At 45.2% G+C, this 13,486-nt stretch overlaps 1 protein-coding gene across 2 annotated transcripts in view; it reads left to right on the plus strand.

Annotated features, from left to right (window-relative positions):
* The window catches only part of LOC144801703 (E3 ubiquitin-protein ligase HECTD3-like), a 507,926-nt gene that overhangs the window by 456,200 nt on the left and 38,240 nt on the right, over positions 1–13,486 (plus strand). For both annotated transcript variants that reach the window (XM_078671764.1, XM_078671765.1), the window contains 2 exons: positions 4,093–4,174; positions 6,525–6,599. In XM_078671764.1, coding sequence (XP_078527890.1) covers positions 4,093–4,174; positions 6,525–6,599 — 157 coding nt within the window. The remainder of the gene's footprint in view (positions 1–4,092; positions 4,175–6,524; positions 6,600–13,486) is intronic.

The following is a 13,486-nucleotide window of genomic DNA, read 5'->3' on the forward strand; positions in this document are numbered from 1 at the left end:
GTACCCAAGTCTCACCTGGTGCCCTCCCAGCGCAACCTGTTCATAGGTGCGGTACTGGACACAACCGTATGTCGTGCATTCCCTCCCCCTCAAAGGATTCGCGACATACGGGAGATGATTCCTTTGTTTTACAATGGAGCGGTCGTTCCAGTCCTGAAGGTCCTTCGCCTGCTCGGTCTGATGGCTTCATGCATTCTGTTGGTCAACCATGCACGCTGGCACATGAGGGCGCTCCAGTGGTGTCTCCGCAGGCAGTGGTATCAGCACAACGGAGACCTCAGGGAGTCAGTGAGGATCTCCAGAGAAGCTGCAGCGGATCTGTCTTGGTGGGGCGTGGAAGGCAATCTGTCCCAAGGAAAGCCTTTTCAACTTCCCCCATCGGTGGCCACGGTGATAACGGATGCATCCACTCTCGGGTGGGGTGCTCATCTGGGGGATCTGGAGGTCAAAGGCCTTTGGTCTCCAGAGGAAAGGTTGCTTCACATCAACCTTCTAGAATTGCGGGCGATACGTTTGGCGCTCAAGGCCTTCCTCCCTTCCCTTCGCTGTCAGTCTGTTCAAGTCCTGACGGACAACACGACTGCGATGTGGTATATCAACAAGCAGGGAGGAGTAGGGTCGCAGTGTCTCTGCAGAGAGGCTCTGCGTCTCTGGTCCTGGGTTCAGGACCATCAGATTTGTCTGATGGCAAATCATCTGGCCGGTGTTCTGAACGTTCGTGCGGACAGTCTCAGTCGGCAGTTCTCTGCCGACCACGAGTGGAGGCTGCACCCGGAGGTGGTTCACGACATCTTTCAGATGTGGGGGACTCCTCGGGTGGACCTGTTTGCCACTCGCGAGAATGCGCACTGCCTGTCGTTCTGCAGTCTCCAGTATCCGATGCAAGGAGCCTTGGGGGACGCGTTTCAGTTGAGTTGGGAAGATCAACTCCTTTACGCGTTTCCTCCCATACCCTTGATTCCTCGGGTTCTGAGGAAGATTCGCCAAGACCGGGCCCAAGTCATATTGGTCGCTCCGGATTGGCCAAGAAGGGTGTGGTATACAGATCTACTCCACCTCTCCTCTCACCCGCCGCTCCGTCTCCCTCTCAGGGCAGACCTCCTCTCTCTGATGGAGGGGCAGGTTTTACACCCCCACCTCCAGACATTGCACCTTCATGCCTGGAGATTGAGCGGGGCAACCTGAATTCCTTTTCCCTCCCGCCTGACGTTGTGGATGTCATCTTGTCGGCCAGGCGTGACTCCACTAAGTCCATCTATTCTTATAGATGGGCGAAATTTGTCTCGTGGTGTGGGGAAAGGTCTATTGATCCTTTGAAGGCCCATTTGTCTCACGTTCTCCAGTTTGCCCTTTCTCTGGCGCGGCAGGGTCTTGCGGTTGCCACGGTGAAGGGTTACCTGTCGGCACTGTCGGCTTTTCTCTGCTTGCCTGACCAGCCCTCTCTTTTTAAGTCTCCTGTGGTCTTAAGGTTTTTGAAGGGTCTTACTAATATGTTCCCTCCTTCACCTTTCATTGTGCCTCAGTGGGATTTAAATCTTGTATTGACCTTTTTGATGGGGGCTCCCTTTGAGCCTCTCCACAAATGTCCCATGAGGCTTCTTACCCTTAAGACAGTCTTCTTGGTTGCAATAACCTCGGCAAGGAGGGTTAGTGAGCTTCAAGCTCTTAGCTCCAAGCCCCCATTCCTGACCATTCATGTTGATAGAATGGTTCTTAGGACCAGGGCTGCTTTTCTGCCTAAGGTGGTAACTCCCTTCCATCTAGGACAGTCCATTACCCTACCTACCTTCTATCCTCCCCCTCACCCTTCCAAGGAGGAGGAGAGACTGCACCGTCTGGACCCTAAGAGGGCGGTGTCCTTTTACTTGGACAGATCCAAGGACTTTCGCTTGGAGGACCAGCTCTTCGTTGGATTTGCTGGCTGCAAGAAAGGAAGGGCGGTCCATAAAAGGACTTTATCGAGATGGATCGTCCTCTGCATAAAGATCTGCTACTCTTTGGCCGGTAAGGAACCACCAGAGGGTATAAGGGCTCATTCAACTAGAGCTAAGTCTTCAACCTCAGCATTGGCTAGAGGTGTGCCTGTGGAGGATATTTGTAGGGCGGCGACTTGGTCTTCCCTCCACACTTTCGCGAAGCATTACTGCTTGGATTCCGAAGTGAGGAGGGACGGCCATTTTGCGCGCTCTGTCCTTCAGGATTTCCTGGTTTAGAAGAGTGGACACCCTCCTCCGGGAGTGGGGACTGCTGTGGGACTCTATTCACAAGGTGAGGAATCCACACGGCAGATGTATCTATCAGAAGAACAAGTTACTTACCTTCGGTAACGCTTTTTCTGGTAGATACTATATCTGCCTGTGGATTCCTCACCGACCCACCCGCCTCCCCGTTGTCCACTCTTCTATGCCAGAGTTACTGTAGTGTAATATATATATATATTTTATTGTCAAGGAAATGTTTCAGTTGCTTTCCTGCTTTTGCTTAACACTGTGTGTTTTGCCTTGAGTACTGTGTACTGTGTATACTTGTATATTTCTACTGTCATTGGTCCGTCCGTGTGCTTCGATGGCACGGAAAAAAGGGCGGAACTGATGTCATCACGCCGGCGTGGGCCTAGTATAGGCGTCGGTGACGTCAGCGGAGTCGCGAGCGAGGTCGTGTCTCTATGACGTCAGGAGTCCACGTCGGCGCGAGGCTACGAAAAAAAGAATTTCCGAATGTTGCTGACGCAAGGGGGTATTCACAAGGTGAGGAATCCACAGGCAGATATAGTATCTACCAGAAAAAGCGTTACCGAAGGTAAGTAACTTGTTCATTAGAGGCGTGGACTTACACTACAACCCCGCAGGAAATAATGTCAAAATAAATTAATTTATTCTGACTTTTTAAAAGTATATAAACATGTAATTTAACACTTTAGCTGCGGCCGTTATTTCACGGCAGTGCAGCAGTTCCGCGGAGTGGGTGGGGCCGCGTCGGCCGTTGGACGTTCGCAGCACCAGTGAGGTAGTGCTCGCGACGGCAGCAGTTAAAGAGTTAATGTTAATAAGTATATCATTAACATTAAGTGTAACTTTTTGACATAATTAGATTGATTTAAAATCTATACATAATTTGTAGTAATGCTTAATAAATAAATATAAGCATTTTACTTTAGGTGGTTATTTTTTATCTTAATATATTAAAATCAAATACAAATATAATTTAAAATCCAGTTAATGAGGTAACCTTTTATGTTTTTAGTTCTTTATTTAAAAAAAAAAGATACAATTAATTTACACTAAAATTTAATATAAAAATATTGTTACTTTAAGTTCAATAAACTTTTTGGAATTTTCTTATACTTTACACCTTCACCTTCATGTGAAAAACGTTACTAGTGCTTAAGACTCCACCCCTTGGTTTCTAGAGTGGAGACTTGGAAATCTCTACCTTTTGTAGTAACTTTTACACTCCAAAATGGTGACTAGCCAAACGTGATAAAGTTGCTAAGGAGACGCTCATCACGAGTGCCTGGCTGGGAAGGCGATTATTATTGCATCTTTTACAATTCGATACCACAGAGTTCAGAATTTAATGCAATCATACAGTTGTGCCCTTTAAAATGGGTCATAACATGGAGATTTGTGTGCTTTGCTCACCAAAATCCATACGTAAAGGAATCTACCAAGTATTTTCCCCCTGTAAAATTCAGCAAGTTTTACCTGCCGAAATGTATGTAGGGAAAATTGAGAGGCATGTAATAACTACAGCAAAACTCGGAATTCTGATTCCTGTGCACACAATAGTTTGCACAGGGATTGGAGAAGAACCGGGCACTCGTAATGAGGACCAAAGTGTAACAGTACATTTACACATGTAGCTTTTCTCACATGTATATGTATCTTTGTAATTAGGTCCTATAATCCTCAACTTGGTTTTGCCTTTTATCTAGGGTCGTCAACTGGCCAGTGTTTTGTGGATGTAGTTGTAATTTTCATGTAAAGTTTGAGTGAAAAGATTAGCAACTTACCTCTCACACCACACAGTTCCTACTTGTGGCAGACTTGGCAGGCAACTCCTGTTTGCTGACGTGTTCTTGTTTTCCCGCAGAGGATCGCAGCCATTTCCTAAGATTTGTCAGCGGAAGGAGTCGTCTTCCAGCACTCATACACATCTACCCGGAGAAGTCAGGGTAAATATTTAAAGCTGTCATCTGAAAACCTACAGACATTTTGTATACTCATACGTGGATGCGGAGCATAGGTGCTCGACTCTGATCTGAAAATAAAATATATACTTTTAAGTATATACTTCTCTAATGTGAGGACTATAATATCCTTGCATGCAACATTGAACTCACCACTTGTGTTGCCAAAGATCTGGAATTCTTTAAGGAGTGAAGACTGTTGTTTTTGTGATAGCTGGTAGCATTTAATGCTTTGCTGGGATTTTTGGTGCTTTCTCTTCTTCAAACTCATTCAATTTCAAGACACTTCACCATCTGTAGATCTATAGACATACTTACATGTTTTAGCCAGACCTCTTCATCCATTGGACTGTTTTTGTGTCATACACATGTCTCTTGTACCCACTACAGCAAAAAGCATGGGGCACTGAGTCAGCCAACGTCATTCATTGGCTAACTTCATAGTGAGTGTAGGGTCAGACAGGGATGTCTCCTTGTCCCGTTATTGTTATCACTATACACCAATAGCCTCCATGGCACAGTCCTGAAGGCCTCTCAAGACGTCCCCTCAATCAGGGAATTCAAAATATCAGCCTTCTTGTATGCAGACTATGTACACCTAAATCGCTTCAAGCTCATCTGCTATGGACAATCGTGTACAGCAAACGGGCAAAAGATAAACAAACCAAAAACAAACACAGTAGTTTTTGGGGAAAAAATCAAAGAATTATAACATATTTTTCCATCGAAGAAGTTAAGGTCCAGGTTTATTAAGGACTTGTGTTGTCTTTGAGTGACGCAAGGCAGCGCAAGTCCTTAAATAGGATGTGCAAAGCGACGCAAGGGCTATTTTCACTGCCTTGCGACACTTTGTAACTAAATGTAAAGCAGCATAGCGGCTTGCATTGCGTTATATTTTGTTGTGGTAGGCTTTTCATGGGTGGCGCATGGACGTTCCCATGCATTCATCTATGGAATTTGACACAATACAAATTTGTACCAAAATGGTGTTCATACCACAGAGACGTAACGAGCAGTTATATCTTTATTTTTCCTGGTTATGTTCCATTTCTGTGTGTTATGTATTCACACATAGAACGAGGAAATCGCCTCCTTGGACTTGTTTTTGTGCAGGAAGGTTGATACTAGGCAGCCTCAAGTGCGGCAGCACAGGTAGAAAGTTGAGGAGCACCATATCTTAGTAGATATGATGCTATTCAGCTCTTTCTCATTCATGAAACACAGCTCAGTAACTTTGCCTGTTGATCTGCATTGCATAAGGGTTTAGTAAACATGCTTGCTAATATTTTGCATTCTTGGCTTGAACATAAACAGGAATCTAAATAGTCCATCCTTGGACATAAGTCAATTGAAAAATCTGAATCCTCGTCAAATGCTATTCACAGACTTTCTCGTTCTCATGGCCACCATCTTTCGCAGTGCATTGATCGAGTTGTCCAAGCCACATTAGGATACCAGATTGCATTAGGTGCAGTCCTGTGGGGCTTAGAAAAATGAACATTCAGCAACCGAATGTGAGAAAGGAAATTATGGAAGTTCCTCCTAATCACGCAGCCATATGTCGGCTGCTTCCCTGGAATGTGCCATTGTTTTCAATTCCATCTAAAACTGATTCCAAATATCATCCATCAAATAAAGACTGAAGGCAAACTGGGAGCATCTTGTGGATAAGGACTGGAAGGAACATAGTTGCACCAAACTAGATCCAGCTATGACTTATCCTGCAAGAAGGATACCTCACGACTTGGGATTATATTGTCACTGAGAAACCCAAACGTGGCCCTAACAACTAACAAAGGAATCAACAAACTGTATCAACATTTTTTCTTGAACTCCGCATGAAGTATAAAAGCAGTACCATTAGCCCTTGCACTCACGGAGCCAGCACTGTAATGGTGCACGCTTCCGTCACAAACAGAACAGGTACAGTAGTAACAGTACAATCTTCTCCTCACATTGCACAGACAGCAGCCCTGAACGTCACTCATACACAAGTAAGGGGAAAAGCAGGAGACAGCTTCCTTCACACACAAGCGGACAAGTGCAGCAGTGATAGTGCAAGCCATCCTTCATATTGCACAGACAATAACAGTGTGAACTTCACTCGTACACAAAACAGGTATAGTAAGGGGAAAGCAAGAGAGCTTCATCCACACACAGTAGGTAAGTACAACATGGTGTGCCACGGGACAAGCTTCACAGATAAAACAAGTACACACTAGTCTAACAACTTTCCTCTCACACACATTGCTGACCAAGAATGTTGTATTAGTGAATATACTTGGACGATCTGAGGTGAAGGATAAAAGGTTACTCTTTCAATTCATGTTCACAGCTCTGAAGACATCACAGATAATCTGCCCGAATCCTGCACCTGCAGCAGTATCCTCTATTTACCAAGATATCCCAGGTGAGCATTGAAATGAAATGAAATGAAAAGAGGGTTTGTAAAGCGCTGCAGTTGCCCTGAGGCGTCCAGGCGCTGGGAATCAGGGATTAGGCATATATAGCAATTATCTTCTCTGGCTTTTGTATAGACTGCATTTGCTACCTGTGTGGCACTCTGTCAGTCCAAGGTGGTTCCAGGCAGACTCATATGTTTGGTTGGATTGTGTCCTATGTGAAAAGAGTTGAGTGAGGCACGAGGTGCTCACGTGTGGTCTGTCATAATGTAGGAAATGTGTCGCTGCTGGCAATGGTCATAGGATGTGTGAAGTTGCACTGCGCGCTTAATGCTCCTTAGAAACATTCCACATGGACATGCATATTAGCAGATCCTTTCCATTCGAAGCTACTAGTAACAAGGTCTGTAAGGGATGTCTTTTTACGTGCCTCCTTGAGAAAAGTTCTCTCCATCATTGCATGAAATTGATTGGAAATCTATGACATAATCTTTTAAAGTTTCACCTGTGTGCTACTGGGACTTGTGGAATAGTGTTCAGTGATCTCTCTAATGGCTGTTGCAAAAACGACTATGTAACATTGTCATTAGTTTGGTCCTCTTCTTGTCTGCTGGTTTCTCTGATAACATTGGTAATAGTTGAAAAATGTTATGAGGTGTTTATCTTTATAACACTTCTAAGAACTCATTCTGCTTTTCTTGTTTTGTAAGTGCTGGTAGTAACAGGTGATACTATTGGTTTAATTTACCGGCCTCACTTTGATGGGAGGCTGAATCTACCTCACCAGCTGATCAGCTCAGCTCACCTCAGCATCTCTACTCCTTGAACACATGATGGTATCACCACCTTGTCCAAAAACAGATCTTTATCATTACTTGGGAGAACCGGTTGGGTAGTGAGTACCTATGGAAAGCCTCAGGCTTTCACCTGTTTGGTTCCTTCCTTGCCTGCCCTTTATCCATCAGGTTTGGCTTCACCTCTAGGTCCTCTCTCTTGGCCCCTGGAGCCTTGTTGCCATCAGCCTTCCCAACACGGGTGCTGCTTTTCTTGGGAGGGAGCCCCTGGCTGGCTCAAGCGCTGCCTTCCCCAGAAGGCTTAGAGCATGGCGTCCATAAGGGGAAATACCTTGCGGCATGATCACTGGGCAGCTAGTGTACATAGCTTTTGCCACTGTCAGGCGTTCCTTCACCACTTGATTATGGTTTAACTGGGAATTACCATGGGATTACTCGTTTACCCGAAAGATTACTGGGGTTACGACTGAAAGGAGTTCGCACTTCTCTGCAGACAGCACTTTAGCCTCCCTATCTGAAGCACTCAGCAGGATTCATAAGGTCTAGGGTGAGAGTTATGCTGTTGTATTACCACCCAAGCATGGATCGCATCTCCAAAGCATTGAGAAAGGTAGTAGAAAAAAGAGTGCAGTATTTCCTGTTTGACCAGGTAGCCCTTGAGGCTCTATTCTGTGCACTGCTGAGCACTCTGATTCCCTTCCACTGTCCCTGAAGGGATCAGCAGGCAGCTTGTCTGGTTTAAACTGCTTCTTCCAAGTCCTAATGTTTGCAGTTTTATTATTTGGGGACCCATTAAATGGATCAAAAAATAAATCCACAGATATTACACTTGACCTTTTGTGGCTTTCTGTGGTATTGGTTGAATCTTAGAAATGAATGGTCAATATTAGGAATTTCTGGTGGTGATGGCCCACTCCTGGCTGGCTGGCAACCACTGGGTAACATTTGTTTTAGAGCCAGGGTGCAATTAAGCATTCCAGCAGGAGACACATTTTAAGATGATGACTTCAAGAAAGGAAAGAAACACTGAAGTTCTTCTCAGGATGATGCAGACTTCCACATAGTTGTGGGCTGGCTTTAGCAACCTTCAGGTTACTCTCATGTCAACCACTGTGTTACCGGCTTAGGTGTCCGTTACTGGTTAATAGGATGAGTTTCTAGGGAGAGTTGACAAGCTAGTGTATGGTCACCAGCACGTGCTGCCGCCGTCAGCTGGTCTCCAATGTAAAGGTACCGAATAACATCTTGCAGTCTTAGCTTGCCGTAGATGTCTTCATCCCTGGTAGACAGGTTCATGGTAAGAAAGAGGAAACTGCCCCTTGGTTTAATGAAACCCCTTTCTCTGCCTAAAAAAGCAACGTAAGGCTCTAGAACGATCTTGGAGGAAATCATATGACTCCTCCTTAAAAATACGATATAGAGCTGCTATTAAGTCCTATTATAAATTGATTTGGAAATCTAGGGCAGAATAGTTAGCACATAAAATTAAGAATAGTAATAACCCTGCAATAGAAATCTTTAATCTAGTAACTAGCCTCACTAAACCAGTGCTTTCAGTGGCCTCCCTTGAAGCCTCCAATGCTCACAGCGAGATTAGAGGATATCTACCTGCATTTTACCTGATGCTCTAGCGGCTGAGGCCTGATAGTTTTACTAGTATTGCCTCAGCTCAGTTGTCTATCCCATTTAGGGCTGCCTGAGTTGTTGACTTTATGCAAAGAAGTTAAATCATGTTCTCCAGCCGACCCGTTTAAACCAGACCTGTTCCTTAAACTTCAGGATTCTCTTCCCCCTCCTTGTCTGAAACTGTTCAGTCTCTCTCTCTGTCTTCTGCTTTGGTACTTAGTCCATAGAAGCATGTCAAAGTTATCCCCCCTTAAAGAAACAGTCTTTAGATACCTCCTAGGCTGAAAATGTCTGCCCCATCTCCTTCTTGCCATTTCTTGCTATGGTAACAGAGAGAAATGCAAATGCCATTCTAAATCAGTTCTTGGAGTTCTTGGAAGACAACCAGATTCTGAACAAGATGCAAAATGGCTTTAGGCTGGCATATAGTACAGAATCTGCTCTTCGTTGCGGTTATGGAGCAACTCGATAGCACTCTGGATGAAGGCAGAACCACAGCCTTGATTCTGCTCGACCTAAGCACTGCTTTTGATACGGTGTCTGCTTCAGCATTTATCGGATATCGGCGTAGGTGGGCCTGCTCTGTTCTGGTTTTCCTTTTTAGGTTTCGCCTAAGTGAAAGCTGCGCACTGCGCAGCTTTTCGCGCAGGCGAAAACCTAATGAGAATACTATGTGGCTTGAGAATCCGCCCTCTGTTCCATTGGCTAGCTCCATAAATGGAGGCTAGCCATTGGAACAGAGATCTGTCCGTCATGGCCGGACCAGATTCGTGGGCGTTCCCACGATTTCTTCCCTCTCCACCCTTTTCTGATCGTCATCGCGGCGGTGGGTGTATGCTATTTTTTTTTTCGTGTCGGCCTGTTTTGTTCTTAGAAGTGTCTGTTGCTGGAGTTGGCTGCAAGATTTAAGTTCCCACGAAGCGATCAGGTAAGGAGCATTTTCTTTATAAATGTGTTTTCCCTTTGTATGTTCCCAGGGTGGCGGGCCTCGGAGCAAAGTGCGCCTGAAAGGCAGCCAGGAGCGGGCGGGCAGGGCCGCCCGAGATAGGGGCTCTGGAGCTTGGGAGCGGCCGACGCCACGCGTGTCTCGGCTCTTCCAGCCTGGCTGCAAACGTGGGCCGGGGACTATGCTTCCCATCTGGAAAAGCAGGTTATCGCAGCATGCGGCTGTGCCCGTCTGCACGTCCTAGGATCGGCAGGACGGGCTCTGCCTTTCATCCTTCCATGGACGAGAAAAAAGAGGAAGCACTTGATTGTGTAATAACACGCAGTTGAAAGGTGTGTTTGGTTTTTTCCTCCTCAAAACAAACATTACATTCCGCAGTTACACTTTAGTAAGGTCATTCTGACTTCTGAGGGGATGTGTTAAGGAGAACTTACAAAAAATAAACATGGCTCCGAGAGACCTCTTTGCTTTCTATGAATATGCGGATGTCATGACTCTTGAGGCCAGGCAATGCGAGGGGACATAGGGTTGAGCCGGAGCTGCACCTTTGGAATTCCGAAGTGCCCTCAAGACCGGGCGGTTCCAATGAGCGCCTGGGCCTGCAAGCGCCTGGATACCCTATCCGGTGATTAGCAGCGCTGTATAAACCTGGATTGATTGATATAAATAGTAACACTTTAAATGATCCCACCATGTTACACTGTACATCCTGTTCCTCTGTATCCAGGTTTAGTGTCTTGGACTTGTGAAGTGACCCCCACAGGATTCGAAGAATGACTGGGCATGATTTCAGAAGCCCTTTTGAGGTCTTACCCATCATTTATAGAAAAAAATCAGACACACTAACAAATACTGGCACGGTTAGGGTTCCACTCATACGGGGTTTTATGCACAGACAGCCTGGTCATGCAGTTCTGTGGCATGTTCACACAACACACACATACCACGCTATTTTACCATTAAAGTGTGAATACATTATAGAATTTCAGACGATCAGCCTTAGTATTAGCACACAGGGCGCACTATCAGTGCACACTGGTTATAAAATGGTGTCCGGATAAAACTGTGCAGTTTCTGGTGGATTCTGTTGATTTTATGTTAGATTCCCCAGTTTTGCTTCTTTTGGTTTTTAATCCATCGCCCTCCACTCCCCAAGTGTTGGGCAATTTGCGGGTCGCATGACTTCAGAGTGGACACATTCGAGCACATGCAATCTTTATCAGGAAAGGGTGAACCGCCTCAGGCTCCAATGTCCTGCAAGGGTGTGGTGAGGCTGACAAGCTCCAGGCATGCTTCCTTCTGAAAGTGGCTGATGACAAAATGTCCAGGCACAGAAAGTTCTCAAGCTGCGAGAACATTGTGTGCTCATCACTTAGCTTTTTTTGTGACCACCCGTTACTTGCTAGGGTGGCACCCTCGAGTTTATAAGGAAAGGTCACACATATCTCATGGGAGTTTGTAAGTGAAAGCAAAAGCAATCTTTGGAATATTTGTTTCACTAAATTCTGAAGGATACTTTTCAAAGTTACAGATAATGTAGTGCGCTCCTGCTGATAGCGGTTACATAAAAGGCCTTGTTACTTTCCTTATGAGTCATCTACATTCCCTTTATAAAGAACCCCATATGACTGTCCGCAGAATCCTAGCAGATTGTCCTACATTTTACTAAAGGTTTCCCTGGTTTTTTTCTGCAAAAATCCCAAAGGAATCCACCCCGAAACACAAAAGAAACACCACGCTTTTGGAGTTTGTTTACAACAATCTTAGCATTCTTCAGAACTGTTTCAAACTCTTCGGTGTCCTTTAAGGAGGCTGTTAGTTGTGGTACATGGCAATGAATCAGTCGGAAGGTGTGTGTTTGGGAGGAGGAGTTTTGAGGGGGCGTGTCCCCTGCAGACCTGAACTGCAGGGCGGCTTGCTCTTGAATCAACCTCATGACTCTTTCTTCCACCAGCTTACACTTCCTGTCCACTTACCTCACTCTTACAGGGTTCTTCTACCTATGTTACAATTTTACTTTATTTCCATTCCTCTTTTCTGTGGCCTGTCAGAGCCTGATGGTGAAAAATAATCGTGGTCTCCAAAAATGGGCGCTGGCTGCCACCACCTCCTCAAATTATGCACTGTGTCTGTGCACACGTATGTGTGAGTGCGTGTCTAATTCACTGTGCATCTGCAAATAATTGCATTATAAATGCAATCCATATTTCTGTGTAACGTAAAACACATCAACGTTTTACACATAATTCAAAGAAGTTAGAAAAGACCATTTGTCAAAAGAAATACCAAAAGCTCAAACTTTAACAAAGGCGAAACCATTGCATTGTAAATGCTTTATTTTTTTTATCTGAGCGATCTTTCCAGTTCAACCCCCCAATCCCTCCCGCCCCTCCCGAGCTCTCAATTCCATGGTCTGTGACAAAGCATTCCCTAGGACTCTGCTCTGAGCCCTACTTTGTTTAATATTTGTATCTATTGTTTGGCTCATGTCATCAAATACTCTGGGCTCGCACTGGTGTTGTCTGCAGATGACACCCAGTTTGTGTTTTCTTTTTTGGACAATCATATTTCTGACCTGGCCAATTTCCAAAAGGGAATACGTATCGTCGCAGAGTGGATGAATGCCAATTACTTGTTTTTAAACGCAAGCAAAACAGAACTTTTCCTACTAGGAAAAGATACCTACTATTGTGGCGATCACTTGGGGCCTCCCTTCCTCAGCCCTCCACTCCCCGCCCCCCCTCCCCTCCAACCATCCCCCCCTAAGACCTCTATTGAAAATCTAGGAGTCTGGGTATACGACACTAACTTTCAAAGCGCAGGACAAATCAATAGCAGGCACGTACTTCGTGTTCTTGAGAGGGCTTAAACCCATCCTTGGTCTTTTTCACCCTGGTATTCGAGCATAATTCGACAAACCATTATTCCAGTAGTTATCTTATCTTTGTTAGATCACTTCAACATTCCGTATTTGGGAGCCAATTAGTCTGTAACTAATAGACTCCAGCTGACACAAAACACTGATGCCAGACTACTATTATCCCTTCCTAGATTGTGCAGTGCCTCTGCTCTACTTTGCAAACTGCATTGGCTCCCTGTGGACCGGCGAATGCACTTTAAGACCTTGTGTACTGCCCACAAGATTCTGCATTCTCAGGGGGCTCCTATCTATTTCACGTTTTAAGAGAGTAAGACTGGGAGGCAGCTCTTTTCGTGCAAAGGCCCCAGCTCCTTGTAACTTGCTCCCACTGTTCATCAGGAACATTCAGAACCATTTTCAGTTCAGGAAAACACTGAAGACCAGGCTTGTAGGAAGCTGGCTCCGTATATGATATTGCCACTAGGTGTAATGCCGTAATACTGTGCTAATACCGCCCACAGAGTACACAAGTTCCCCAAAAATGTGCACGGCTCAATGTAAACCCTTATTAGTGGTAGTGAAGGTGAGCAGCTTTAGGCCTAACACAGAGTGCAAGACGTTTATTGCACAACATTGATCAATAATGGACACATGACTCAAGAAGGAGAT

This window comes from Lissotriton helveticus, chromosome 1_2 (genome assembly GCF_964261635.1).
Source record: "Lissotriton helveticus chromosome 1_2, aLisHel1.1, whole genome shotgun sequence".
NCBI classification, from domain to species: Eukaryota; Metazoa; Chordata; class Amphibia; order Caudata; family Salamandridae; genus Lissotriton; species Lissotriton helveticus.